At 34.6% G+C, this 13439-nt stretch overlaps 1 protein-coding gene across 17 annotated transcripts in view; it reads left to right on the forward strand.

Annotated features, from left to right (window-relative positions):
* The window catches only part of ASPH (aspartate beta-hydroxylase), a 208930-nt gene that overhangs the window by 32804 nt on the left and 162687 nt on the right, over positions 1-13439 (forward strand). For 10 of the 17 annotated variants that reach the window (XM_023648544.2, XM_070221503.1, XM_070221506.1 and 7 more), the window contains exons 2-3: positions 4048-4197; positions 7144-7212. In XM_023648544.2, coding sequence (XP_023504312.1) covers positions 4048-4197; positions 7144-7212 — 219 coding nt within the window. Of the gene's footprint in view, positions 1-4047; positions 4198-5701; positions 5747-7143; positions 7213-13439 lie in introns of all 17 variants that reach the window. The other 7 variants (XM_070221499.1, XM_070221500.1, XM_070221502.1 and 4 more) reach the window with 1 other exon arrangement.

Below are 13439 nucleotides of genomic sequence, written 5' to 3' on the forward strand. Positions count from 1 at the left end.
TCCAGAATACCTTTGGAACAAAGTACTGGTTTCACGTTTGCCTAGGGAGTTTTAAACCCTCATGAAGGTTTATCTTACTATGCTTTTTTAGTTTAACTGATCTGCCCTTTGGGACTAGGCACACCATATTTAGAAAGTGACATATCAAGAGTGTATGATTTGGTGTCTATTAAAAAGTTCCTCTAAAAGAGATGTCTTAGGAAAGGCTCTTTTTTATAATTTACTGTTTTGTTCCTTTATGGAATTAGTAAATATTAACAGTAATAAGATAAATAACACTGGGGTGACACCTCATTCATTTGACATTATAAAGGGATAGATAAAATATTGCTGCTAATTTCATATTCTAGCTAAGTAATGTTTACTCTTTTTGGACATTTACCTTTTAAAATGATAAATCTAAGAAAAGTTATTTTGAATGAAAATCTCTGAGACATTATACATTTTATGCATTTTTAAACAGTTTAAGATAATATTTTAGTGACAGAATCAATATGAATATCATTTCTTTGTACTAAAGATTATTTTAAGGACTATTCAGGGTTTGCCTCCAGGCATCAATCATAAATGGCCTCCTGCCACTGTTCTTTTCAAGGTCTGTGTCCACTCTTGCTGCTGGTATTCATGTCTCTTATAGGCCTTCCCTCATCAGCTTTAACTCTCTTGGGTTAGGTGTTCTTTAAAGTCTATTCTGTAGTTTTGTGCAGTGAGTTAGGAAATTTGATGGAAGTTGTTAGAATCATGTCTAAAGTAAATGTAAATAGATTCTAGGTAAAGGTGTATTCTTTACTGTGCTTGGGTTTCTCTCTCCATGCCCTTCCAATCCCTTCTCTCTGTTTTGATGCATGCATTTATATAATTTTTTAAAAAAAACTTGTTCCACTGTTTACTTATATTTGGTGGTGTAAGTAAGAAACTTAGATGAGTGTTAACTGAATTAACTTGGATAAATGATGCTTTCCTTTTGAGAATTTCAAAAATTTTCCATCTCCATTTCTGTTTTAAGAAAGACATAGAACTGGAGAAAGAATTGAACTTTGAATTCAAATTATCATTTTGTTTATTAGCTATTTTATTATAAGCTTATTTGAAATAGCATTGTCTTGGGTGTACTTTTATCCAGGTACACATTTTGAAAACTAAATTATTGAGTAAAAATTGTATCATGTCTGGCACCTGTATGCTGAATAAATATGTGGAGTGGATAAAAGGATGAACAGTTGATTTAACCTTACCATTTGCTAGTTAATACGGAACAATACAAGAGACTAGTGTCAATTACAAAATGTCCAAGAGGAGATAAGAACCCAGTTTTCCTTGACTCATTTTAATTAGAAAAATTAATTTTGATTCTTAGAGGCAATAAGTAGCCAAGAGAGGAACATTCTTAGTCATTAACTGTTATAGTTCCATATTTGGAAGTAAATGGATGTTCCCAAAGGCATTGTTCTTAGTATAATTAGTATTCTATCTGTATGGGTATTATGCATATATCTATATGTTATATAGAAACAGGGGTTTTTAAATACAGTATTAAAAAATGTCTTCATGTTTATAGAAGCTTAATAAAGTAACACACAACATGGCTACGAATATGGGGTGCTCTCCTGCCCCCACTGAAGCTACGCGCTTTTTCCTTTTCATTTTTTTTTGGTGAGAAAGATTAGCCCTGAGCTGACATGTATTGGCAGTCTTCCTCTTTTTGCTTAAGGAAGGTTTGCCCTGAGGCTGACATTTGTGCCAACCTCCTTCCACTTTATATGTGGGTCACCACCACAGCATGGCTTGATGAGTGGTGTAGGTCGGTGCCTGGAATCTGAACCTGCAAAGCCAGGCTGCTGAAGTGCAGTGTGCTGAACTAAACCACTAGGCCACTGGGCTGGCCCCCACTTTTTTTTTTTTCTTTTTAAAAATTTTAGCAGTGCTTTATTTTATATTGTTCTTCTTATTTCTATGCTTAAGATACATAGGAACATCAGAAATCATCCGTTTCCCATGCCAACATTGCAGAAATTTTTACCTAGGCTCCCCCTCCCATGGCTATGTTCAGATAATGAAACAGTGAAGCCTGTTTTAAGTGGATTTAATATGCGACGCTGTGCCCAGCAAGGATTTCTTTTAATGTATAAATTTGGTTTTTATATAGCCAGCTTTTAGGAGACTCTTAATAGATCATGTTAGAAGCAAATTAGATGGCCATGTGTTATTTGGTAAGTATACTTCTGTGAATTCACCATATGATTTTTTATAAATCTGGCCCTTTTTGATGGATCTGTTACAATTTAAAGAACATTAGAAAAGGAAATTGACTTTTTCTTTAAGAATGAAATTTGTCTTATTTAGTCATCATAGTTTTATATACTTAAATGTAGATAAAGATGTGTATGTTTGAATGTGTGTATACACACACTCTCTCTCAGATCGATTTAGTTTTTATGACTCCTTTTGAAAAGTTGATCTAGTGGTTGGTTTAAAAAATGTGTATATCTTTTTAACAAGAAGAATTTCATTTCATTTTTTCTTTTAGAAGAATTGGGAGTGTGTTCTTGACTTGAGCCACTGGAAAACTCCTACCAGTATTCTGTAATTAGAAATGGATTTAGTAGTCAGAAAGCAGGTTCTAGGTTAAAGCTAGTGAGGTTTTTTGAAATCGTGTAGTTTGGCCCACTCATATGGGTCCAGGAACTCTGGACCACAGAAGTCAGGATTTATTCCTACCTCCGCTCAACTTGTGCTGGTGACTTTGGGTGAATCATTTAATCTTTTCTCTATAAAACAGAGATGATTATTCCTGCCCTTCCCCCCACCGGTTCTCAACCAGGCACTGCCCCTATAGGGGACACTTGGAAATGTTTGGGGGTGTTTTTGTTTGTTGTAATCACTTTGAGCTATTTACCTTTGAGACCAGAGGAAACCAGGGATGCCAGCTGCCCTGCAGTGTGAGGAACAGTGCACAGGATGAAGAATTGTCCTGTATAAACATCTAGAAACGCCCTCTGGAGAAACACTGGCAAGACCATTGTGAGACTCACCTCCAGCTGTGCATGCGGAAGCACCTTGAAAGAGATGACACATGTCAACAGTAGAAGACAGTGTCCTACTTTTTACCTGTTGATAGTCTTTTCCTTTTCTCAAAGGGTGTTTTGGGATATGACGTATCTTTTTAATTTATTAATATTCATATAATTTTTATTATATTCCTTTTTAAGAGAAATTGGAATATTACGGTCCTTCTTTTTAAGGACAGTGTTGACCATTTTCTGTTAATATCACTTGACTCTCATTATTCTTGTTTATTTTGGGCTGTAGGAAGAATATTTCCAGAAGACTGTGCAGTGTATTAAACATATCCAATGTGATAAATGATACTTTTGGTGGACAGCAGTTTACAAAGCTGTTTCCTGCATTGAGACCAATTGTGGCTGAGCCTTTTCCTGTTTCCATAGGTCCCAGTGGATCTTGTAAAGGAGGAGGACTGAGTTAGTGGACTGTTTTGTTTCTCTTCTTCCCTGACCTCTCTTTCCTATAAATAGTTTCCTTCCTTCTGTCTCTCTCTGGCTAAGAATATGGAGTGATTTTTGGGGGAGATATTTTCAGTGGCAGTTAACAAAGTTTTTAAGATTCCACAGAAACTAAATGGGACAGAGAAAAGGATTTGGCTGCATTTCTATATGATTTCCTTAAGTTGTTGATATACTCTGAACTTTGAAGGAGGTTATATTTAGGTAGGTAGCATAGAGAACTAACAAGGAAGAAATATATATATTCTATGAATATTTGTTGTTAGCCCATCAGTAGTTTCTTTCTTTTATTACTTTGAAGTTAAGATTTTACTGTGGTGTTGTCTTAAACAGAAGCTTTTCCTTTTTCAGAATCATTATTTTGTGTAACATGTTTTGAGAATTTAAGTGAAAACTGTTTTTGAAAGGATTTACCATTTGTAAATACTGTCAAATTGCTGGAGCAGTAATTCAGCGAAGAGAGGTGTTCAATAAAGCGATTCCTTCTTATATAATGAGATTATATATCTGTTTTATTTTTAAACAGAGACAAAGCATGGAGGACACAAGAATGGGAAGAAAGGAGGACTTTCTGGAAGTTCATTTTTCACGTGGTTTATGGTCATTGCCTTGCTGGGAGTTTGGACATCAGTAGCCGTTGTCTGGTTTGATCTTGTTGATTATGAGGAAGTTTTAGGTAAGAATTTTGATATCATTTCTTATGTGAATTTGTAAAAGCATAAATGAAATCCTTTAGTAATCTTAAAGGTTTATCATCATCTTTTTGGTACCGTTAATTTCTGTAGCCTTTCACTGGTTCTCTACCTTGGAATAGTGACTTTTCAACTTCTTTGAACATGATCTGTAGCAAAAAGAAAATAGGCTTCATGTTGTATGTATATCACACAGAAAAGTTTTATCAGACAGTAGTTATTCTCACGACGCACAATACTCTATAATTCTATTCCATTTTGTTACGTTATGAATTTTAAAAATATTGGTCACGAGCCAGTGAATTTATTTAAGGGCACATTAATGGATCATAAACACACAAATCGCAAAACCCTGCCTTAAGAGCATTTCAAAGCGCACTCCTGTTTGTCTTTGTTGGAATCAGTGTGTGTAGGGGTGTGTGTGTGTAAGTGCTGGGATATGGGTGTGTGGATGTTAGTGTGTGTGTCTAGGTGCTGTGACTGTGTGTGTAAATGCTGGGATGGCGGGTGTGGATGTCAGTGTGTTTCTAGGTGTTTAGTATAAGGGTGTGTGTGTGTATAGGTGTGGTCTGTATGCTGTTCTCAGGAAGTTGCTATGTTATTCTCTGATAGTTGTCCTTCTTTTTCCTTTTCTCTCCCCATAATCATTGCAATTTTTTGTGATTTTTTTTTTTACATTAGTGATTCTTTACCATTTTTGGAGTCCTACTCCTTTTTCTTTTTCACTTCACCAAGTCTTTTTTTAAATTTTGAGGTAGAATTCGCATAACATGAAATTCAATGTTGTAAATATTTGAAAATGCACAGTTCACTGGTTTTTAATATATTCATCATTTTATGCTATCATCATCGTTATCTGATTCCAGAACATTTCCATCATGCCGCCCACCAGAGCACCCAGTCCCCCTCTCCTGGCCAACGCTAGTACACTTTCTGTATCTATGGATTTGCCTATTTGGGATATTTCATATAATTGGAATCATACAGTATGCGACCTTTTGTGTCTCCCTTTTTGCTCTTAGCATGATGTTTTCAAGGTTCAGTACTTATTCCATTTTAAGACTGAATAATATTCCACTGTATGGGTATGCCACATTTTTCTTATCCATTTATCAGTGGTAGACGTTTGGGTTGTTTCGACTTTTTGGCTGTTGTGAGTAAATGGCCTTCCCCTTTAATAATGCAGTGAGAGAGGTGACCCTGTCACTATGAAAAATGCACATTCTCTCTGGGTACAGTGTTGCACAGAAAACCCCCTCCTTCCATCGACCCTCCTGTACTTCTTTACTTGTTAGGTTATAGCCTCCTTCTGAGGAGAAAGAGGCAAAGAATAACAAAACACGCTTACCAAACTTTTGAGTAGATCTGTGCTTTTGTTGACTTACGGTGAGATGTTGCTAGAGAAAGTCTGTGAAACAACAGAAGAGATTTAAAGTGTTTGTACCTTTAAGCACAAGTAACAATTTTCATGTTTTTACATGCATGCAGCCAAAGCAAAGGACTTCCGTTATAACTTATCAGAGGTACTTCAAGGTAGGCTGTTGGAGATGCGTCTTAAGTCTACTTTTGTTAGTCTCTGAAACCTCCGCCTCCTCCTACTAGTTTAGTTAGCATCTGCATTAGAGAATGTAAGTGGTAGGACCAATTTCCCCTTTCAAGTCTGTCAGAAAGTATGGTATTTTCTATCTTTTTAATGTTCTTTGAGCTCTGTGCTATGTATACCTTTGACCTGCAGATCAATGCTTTTCATTTTATATTTTCTTGGCAATAGAAATAACTTCCTTCTCCATTGTTATTATTACTATCATTTGTAATGTGTGTGTGCTTTCTAGGCTAGACTTTTAGACAGCAAGTTAACTATCTTCCTACGTAGAACCAGGGCTCTGGGAGGGTAAAGAATACTCATAGCTACTCTACTCCAAAAGTCGCCTGCTTTTATGCAATGTTTTAATTTACATTTTATTAAAGAAGTGGTGACAGTGATGCCACATGGTTTTTTATAATACTTTATTTGTGAATCTTGTTTAAAATATTGCTGTACATTATTGTGTCTCTTCACAACCATAGTCCAATGATGAATTATAAATCATGTTGATTTTAGGATTTTTTTAGGGAATTGAATATATTTGACTCATATTTGAATGCTAAACGTAACAGCACTCCTAGATGATAAAGCTTTATTAAAGCCTTAAAATATGTATTTACTGTTCTTGAAGAGGAAAGGCTGTGGTGATAGTGTCTTCTCAGCTCATCTGTTTTAAGCCTTATATTTTTTCTGAGTAGTAGATGGCCAGTGCTAAAGTTTTTAAGTAGACAACTGCAAATTTTCCTTTGTAATTTCAAGAAGCCAGTTTTATATACTTTATTTCCAGAACAGTTTTTTTTAAGGTTGATTCATGATACTTCTGTTGTAAATCATTAGTGTAAAATATAAAATTAATTGTCCTCTTATTTTTAGTGTTATACTCAATGTTAATGATTTCTATTTAGTCTTTATTTGAGGCTTGGTAGGTGTTCTTTTTGTTTTGAATATTGATGGTGTGAAGAACTTTCTAGAAACATTACATTTCACATAACTGTTAGAATTGGATCAATGTTGTTTCTTATATATGTTGAAAATTTCATCTAAAGTATTTTTAGCAGTACAATAAAAAATTATTCTGAAATGATTAAATTTAAACCTTTAAAGAAAATGTTATCTCAGTTATATTTCTTAGATTTGTTAGGTGGATGTTTCCTGACTGTAAGTGAATTGCTCTCGTTTTTAGGTAAGATATTCATTTAGCACTGTTTCTCAGGATTAAAGGAGGAAAGAATTTGCATTGATTGGTAACATTTATGGCTGATGTTCAGGAGTGCAATAAGTGGTAATACCTTATTAAATTTGTTTCCCTTTTGTTCCCATATCCATCTTTGCTCCTCTCTTGTAGGAAAACTAGGAATCTACGATGCTGATGGTGATGGAGATTTTGATGTGGATGATGCCAAAGTTTTATTAGGCAAGTACACATTTTATTTTTTGTTAGTGGTGGGAAAATGCTGGAGACAAGAATATTTTTGCTTTAATAATATGCCGATCATATACATTTTATGGAAGGTATTTTCCCATGTGAAACATATATTTCATTCTTGTTGAGATGTTAAATGGTGTAGTTATTTTTCCATAGATACTCACATTTCAGTTTACTTTTATAAATGGATAAGTATATAGCTCTTGCACAGATATTTTTAATCAGTATATTTCATATGTGTCTTCAGACTCAAAGCACTTCATATTCTGAACTTAATATTTGAACATATAGCTAATGTCCTAGTCTGTTTTCAGAAATGGTAATTACAGCCATTCTTTAGCATCATTTGAAATAATTCACTTCCATTTGAAAATGTAAATTTCTAAAGGCTTACATAAAAATGTCCTATGCATATTTGAAAGGTACCATTAAAATATGAGTTAGTAGTCTTTGGCCTGTTTCTTCATTTTGGAAATCTTGGACCCTTCTCTTTCTATTATCAGAATTGTCCTTATCATTGAAATGGTTCTTCTAATAAATAAAGATGTGATATTCCTTCATTTGTTTTAAAATGCTGTCTTACTAGAAAGAATAGTGATAATTTTAATATGCAAATTTTGTATACTCTGGTTTGGTGAGTTATTTATTTCTGCTTGTTAAAATGATACTTCTTTTGCTTTAGTATATAGCATAATATGTATTAAAACTTTTTATATTAAATTCTTTAGAAAAATAATTGAATATGATGTGGTATTATGCACCAAGTTTTGTAGAATAATAGCACAAAGAAATTCTTCCTAGCCACACAATTTTGTGTATATTTTACGGGTGTGAAAAAATGAGAGGATACCGCATCTGTAACCAATGAAACTTTTCAGTAGATTAATAGCAGTAAGTTCTAAATATGAAAAAAAGGTTTTAGTTGTGATTATATGTAATAAAGCTTCTTAATTTTGATGTTAGTGTATGTTTTCTCATTACTACTCAGTGGGAATTATGTTTGCTACTTAACAGTGGAAGCTTGCTATCCATGACATTTCTTTCCCCATCTTAGCCTTAATAGAATTTTGTATGTAATTCTGTCATTCCATATCTAAATTTGAGTTTCTATAAATGTAGTAAATCCTCAGAAGTCTATAATCCTAGGCATGTGAAAGAAAGGAAATTATATAGAAATTATATCAGAATGATGCTAATTTGCTTGCCCTTAAATGATTTATTACTCCATTATATTACTTTAAATGTTGGATTCTGCCTAGTGAAGCTTTTTGTATTAAAGATAACTTCATGTGGGCCAAGTTGCCTTATTTTTAGAAATAATATTACTCCTCATCTACTATATTTTGTTGATTTTTTTGGGGAGAGGGGCTTAAAATCTGCTATCTGGTCTGTCAGCTAGGAAATGCCAACTACTAAAAATTAGAACATGTTATTTCTTCTGTAGAATATACAGATTTCTATAGCAAACTTATATTAATAACTTGATTTTTAGTATGGTATTTTAGATTTTAAAAATTTATTCCCCTTAAGGTTTTTAAGCAACCATTAAGAGTTTAATTAATTGTAATTTAGAAGGGCCATTGCCATTTGCAGGAAAACGCACAAATGGTATGGGCAAATCTTAATTTGTTCCTTTTACAAAAATTATATACTTGGAAGTCGAACCAAATTTGCTGAATCTGAGAGTTCATTTTGGTAATTTGACTGCTAAATGCACAAAGGCTAAGAGAAAGTATTTTACCATTTATATGTACTGACTCACAGCTGGCTTGTTGCTTTAGGAAGCATGAAACAAACCTAAAATAAATTGTCAGGCTCATTTATGTCCTCTCACCTCATTTCATTTCTGTAGTGTTTGAATTCTCTGCATGAAATCTAATCTTGACTGGAATTGAATTTTATGGCTGAAGTTCTTTTCTAGTTTGTGAGGTTATTGCAGCTTCATTGTGGCTCTGTTACTGGCAGGTGGTTCTAAGAAGCTGGTGAAGTTTTGTAGATCAGAGACATTAGTGGGCTCTGTATGTTCAGGGAGAGGTTATGGGTGGAGCAGATTCAGCGAGTGTATACCAAAAAAGAAGCCACACTTTTCTGGGTTCATTCTCATTGGAGAGGCAGCTCAAGGGGAAGGGTTTTGGATTAAGGCAGAGGGAGTCCAAAGGGAAGGATGAGAGTAGGAAGTCAGACATCGAGGAGAGCTTGGCATGGTAGGTGTAGTAAGTTATGTTGAATTTTTGCAGATTTGGTATTTATTTCATTAGTACGTCTTTCTGGTTTCTTAAATCTGCATATATCCAAATCTTACCAATTTGAGGAAATGTATACCTTCATGTTTACTTTTCTTTTACATTTTAAGGTATGAGTTTTCTTGTGAAATGTAAAGAGAGAATGAAATATGTGTGAGTAAATCAAGATCGATAGCCATCATTAATTTTATTATTTCATTATTTCTGGCCATGGCCCTTACGATACACTTTGCAAATATTCTAAGTCTGTTCTAGTTTACGTAGCTTCCTACTTTTGTGGCCAAATTATCTAAAGTATCTTTGATTTTGGTTTTGATTATTGAAAACTACGTTGTTTGAAAATATATTCTTTGAAAACTTGTTTCCCAAATAAAATCAACAGGAAAATGATGTGAGGACTAAATGCCAAGAGTAGCATCATCTTAGAGTAACGCCACCTCAGAACTACACGGTTATCCTTTTGTCCTATGACTAGCACCTAGCTGGCACCATACCAGATATGGCTGGGGAACAAAAGGAAAGCCAGTCAACAGTTCCTAGAGCTTTGACAAATATTTGCAGACCAGACGGTGCATGAGTGAGTGGAAGGGAGAGGACTGGACCTTGCCCGGTGTAAGGCATTCACACCTGCTCTGTGGGTTGGCCCACTCTTAGAGGTGGAGAAGGAATTGTATATCCAAAATATTTTCTTTTCCTCTTTGGACTAGTGTTTTCTCTTAAGAACCATAGGAAGATTTCATGGTTGGGTAAATACTTTCATTCAAATACTTTTGCATATTTATCGTACACATCAGCTGTCATACTGAAGGGCGGTTAAGTTTTATATTTTATATTCGATGCTTGGGAGTACTCATATTGGAAAATGGAGAAAAATAAAAATATTTATTCTCAGTGTACAGCTATAGTGTTTTAAGGCAGGAAGAAGAAACAGTGTTATTCCCACAGAGCCTTGGGTCGGGGGAGTGCAGCTCTCCTGTGTTCACAGCACTTGTCAAGTGTTAAATTCAGGGAAAAAGCATTCTGGGTTTGTCAAACATAACTTAAACACCAACTACACTTTGTGTTTTTTTACCCCCTAATATGTGAAGAATGGCATGATGCAGTTCTTCTATGGACTAAAGTGGGGAAAATTCACTGTAATATTTGATATTTATACTAGTTGTCTTATTGTCCTGTACCTGCCAGTCTTGACTGCTGGGAGTTATGCTGCGTGGAGACATTCTGTGTTGCCAAAGCCTGAAATACTGCCTTAGTGGTTATAATCTGAAAAGCTCTAAAGTCACGAATGTTTGCATTTCTTACAGCCAGAACCTTCCACCCGTTATTCTCAAGGGTGGAGTTATGGGTCTTGCTGCGTAGATTGGGGCAGTATGAGCGAACTTGAATGCCTAGAGAAGCCAGGAGAACTTTCCTGCCTGTTTTTTCACAGGAAAAAAACAAATGATAAAAACAATATGCGCTTTGCTTTCTTTTCGTCCCGGGGGCCTGTTTTGGGAACAGGACTGAAAACGAGAGTCAGGGTCTTTGCCATAGAAATGACTTTCATGGGCTGGTGGGGAGAGAGCTTTGAAATGTTCCTATGGCAGATGACTCGCTAAGGCCTGATCGCATTTCATATTGGTAGGCAGAATTAATTATTATTAATAGCTGACTCTTATTGGCCAGAGTTATAGGACCATGAGTCAGTAGCCAGAGCATTATAGAGCTAACGTATTTTATAATGTTAAATTTTGAGTTAATTATCTGAATTACGTAATTTGAGTACATTTCTACCCATCTATGGAGGCTATGAACAGTAATCCTGCTATTTATATTAATTCCAGAGTTTCTTACATTAACTCCAGGTCGTATGGGGAAAAGTTTGAGGAAATGAACCTGTCTATTTTCAGTGAATATGTATTGATATATGTAAATGTTTGTATAATCAACTCTCGATAATATCTGGTTGGTAAATGGACAAACCTGGAGGTTGTCAGAAATATCTGTCTTTTTACCCTCGTACTGCTTTCGTTCACTCTTCCCATTGCCAGTCGTCAGTCGATTTTGGCTGATACAATTTGTGTTTTTCAGCTTTGGATTCTCTAATGAGAGAAAGGCAAACCTGGTTAGAGGCTGGTAGGAATGGTAAGGCTTGGTCAAACTGTGCCTTTCCTTGAGCACATATGATTGAGAGTTGATTGTAAGGTGTGCATCTTGGTTGATTTCTTTATTTCTCAAAATATCTTTTCTGTAAACTTCTGTGAGCATGATGCACACCCTTTTTGAGATCACTCTTCCTCAGCTGCTTTTTCTGCCTAACTGCTCTCCTTATTTTCTCTTTCTCTCTTCCTTTATTCTTATGTAGGCCTGACCAAAGATGGCAGTAATGAAAATATTGATTCCCTTGAGGAAGTCCTTAATATTTTAGCAGAGGAAAGTTCAGATTGGTTTTATGGTTTCCTCTCATTTCTCTATGATATAATGACTCCTTTTGAAATGCTAGAAGAAGAAGAAGAAGAAAGCGAAACCACAGATGGTGTTGATGGTACGTCACAGAATGAAGGGGTTCAGGGAAAGACTTGTGTCATTTTGGATTTACATAACCAGTAACTTTGATTCAGGGACTGAAGTCATTGGCTTAAGAAAACCCGAAGCAGTCTCCTTTTTCTTGCTTTCCTTTGCTCACCCAGGGCTTAAACGTGCAGTGGGGCAGCTGTGATGTATAATACAAGGCAACCACGTGATCTTCCCCCCAGTACAGCTCCTAGCTCGTTGCTTGCTCAGCTCTCCCACGTCTAGTGAAGAAAGTAGTGTTCTTGGTTCTTGTAGTAGCAGAACAAGGTGCATTGAGAATGATCTCCTTGGTGGTATAATTTGTTTCTGTATTGTTTTGTTTCAATTTATGTATTCACTGAACTAAATTTAGAAACTTAATAGCAAATTGTTTTGTGATTAACCCTTGATGCTTGTCTTTCTAACACACTATTGATTAAAATGATTATAATGGACTTTATTATAAAAATATTTCTAGCATGATTCACAAATGCTTCTCTGTTGATCTTTAACATGACTGATGTGTAAAATGATGGCTCTTAAAAAAGCTGATTTTTTCTTTTGTAATTTAAGTTAACTGATTTGTCAGATAGTTTAATACAAATTTCAATAGAAAATTCTGTATTAATGGTGCTTTTAAAATAATTTGAAAATAACTCCTTGTTTTTGCCTTAGGATAGTTAAATTACTGTATTCAGATAGTAGTATGTCTGAATATTTCTGTCTATGAAAGCAAAATTTATTTTTAATTTAATTTTCAAATACACATCCAGAGAATAATTTGTATTTTTTTTAAAGTAGGTGTATTACACAAGAGGGAAAATGTGAATATGTATCTTAAGTAATGTACAGATTAAAATTATTCATCCTAAATAATAGTCTTTTTCCATTTTTTTCCTGTATTACTTTATTAATTGGCTGTCAACTTTGGCTTAGGTATAATATGATTTTTAGATTTATAAGTTAAATTTATTAAAGTGGTAATTCTTTTTAGGAGAATAAGTTCTTGCCATTAGAAAACCTTAAAAACACCTTTGAATCAATTCATTTAAAATGTTTGCTTCAGTAACAGCAAAAGCAATTGTATTGTCATCTGTAACATGCATTTCTTAAAATGAGATTTCATCCATTTCCTCCCTCAAATGAAGCTCTTACAGCTTGACATTGATAAGACCTAAGCCCTCTGGTTTCTGTTACCTCTTAGGGCGGGGCGTTTCATGTTTTTAAATCTCTTTGAGTTTCTATGAAACTTAGCTTTGGTTCTTCATTGAGCTTAAGATTCGGAAACGTTTGCATTTTTTAACATTTTGCTTAAATGTAATAATTTCTACTTTTCAAATATTCATTCTTTATTTTTTTCGCGTTTAATCAAATTGCTTTCAGTAACTGCATTATTCACCCACTTTTTTCAGAGAGGAATATGACAAATTTAGTTTCGTC

This window comes from Equus caballus, chromosome 9 (assembly GCF_041296265.1).
Source record: "Equus caballus isolate H_3958 breed thoroughbred chromosome 9, TB-T2T, whole genome shotgun sequence".
Classification (NCBI taxonomy): Eukaryota; Metazoa; Chordata; class Mammalia; order Perissodactyla; family Equidae; genus Equus; species Equus caballus.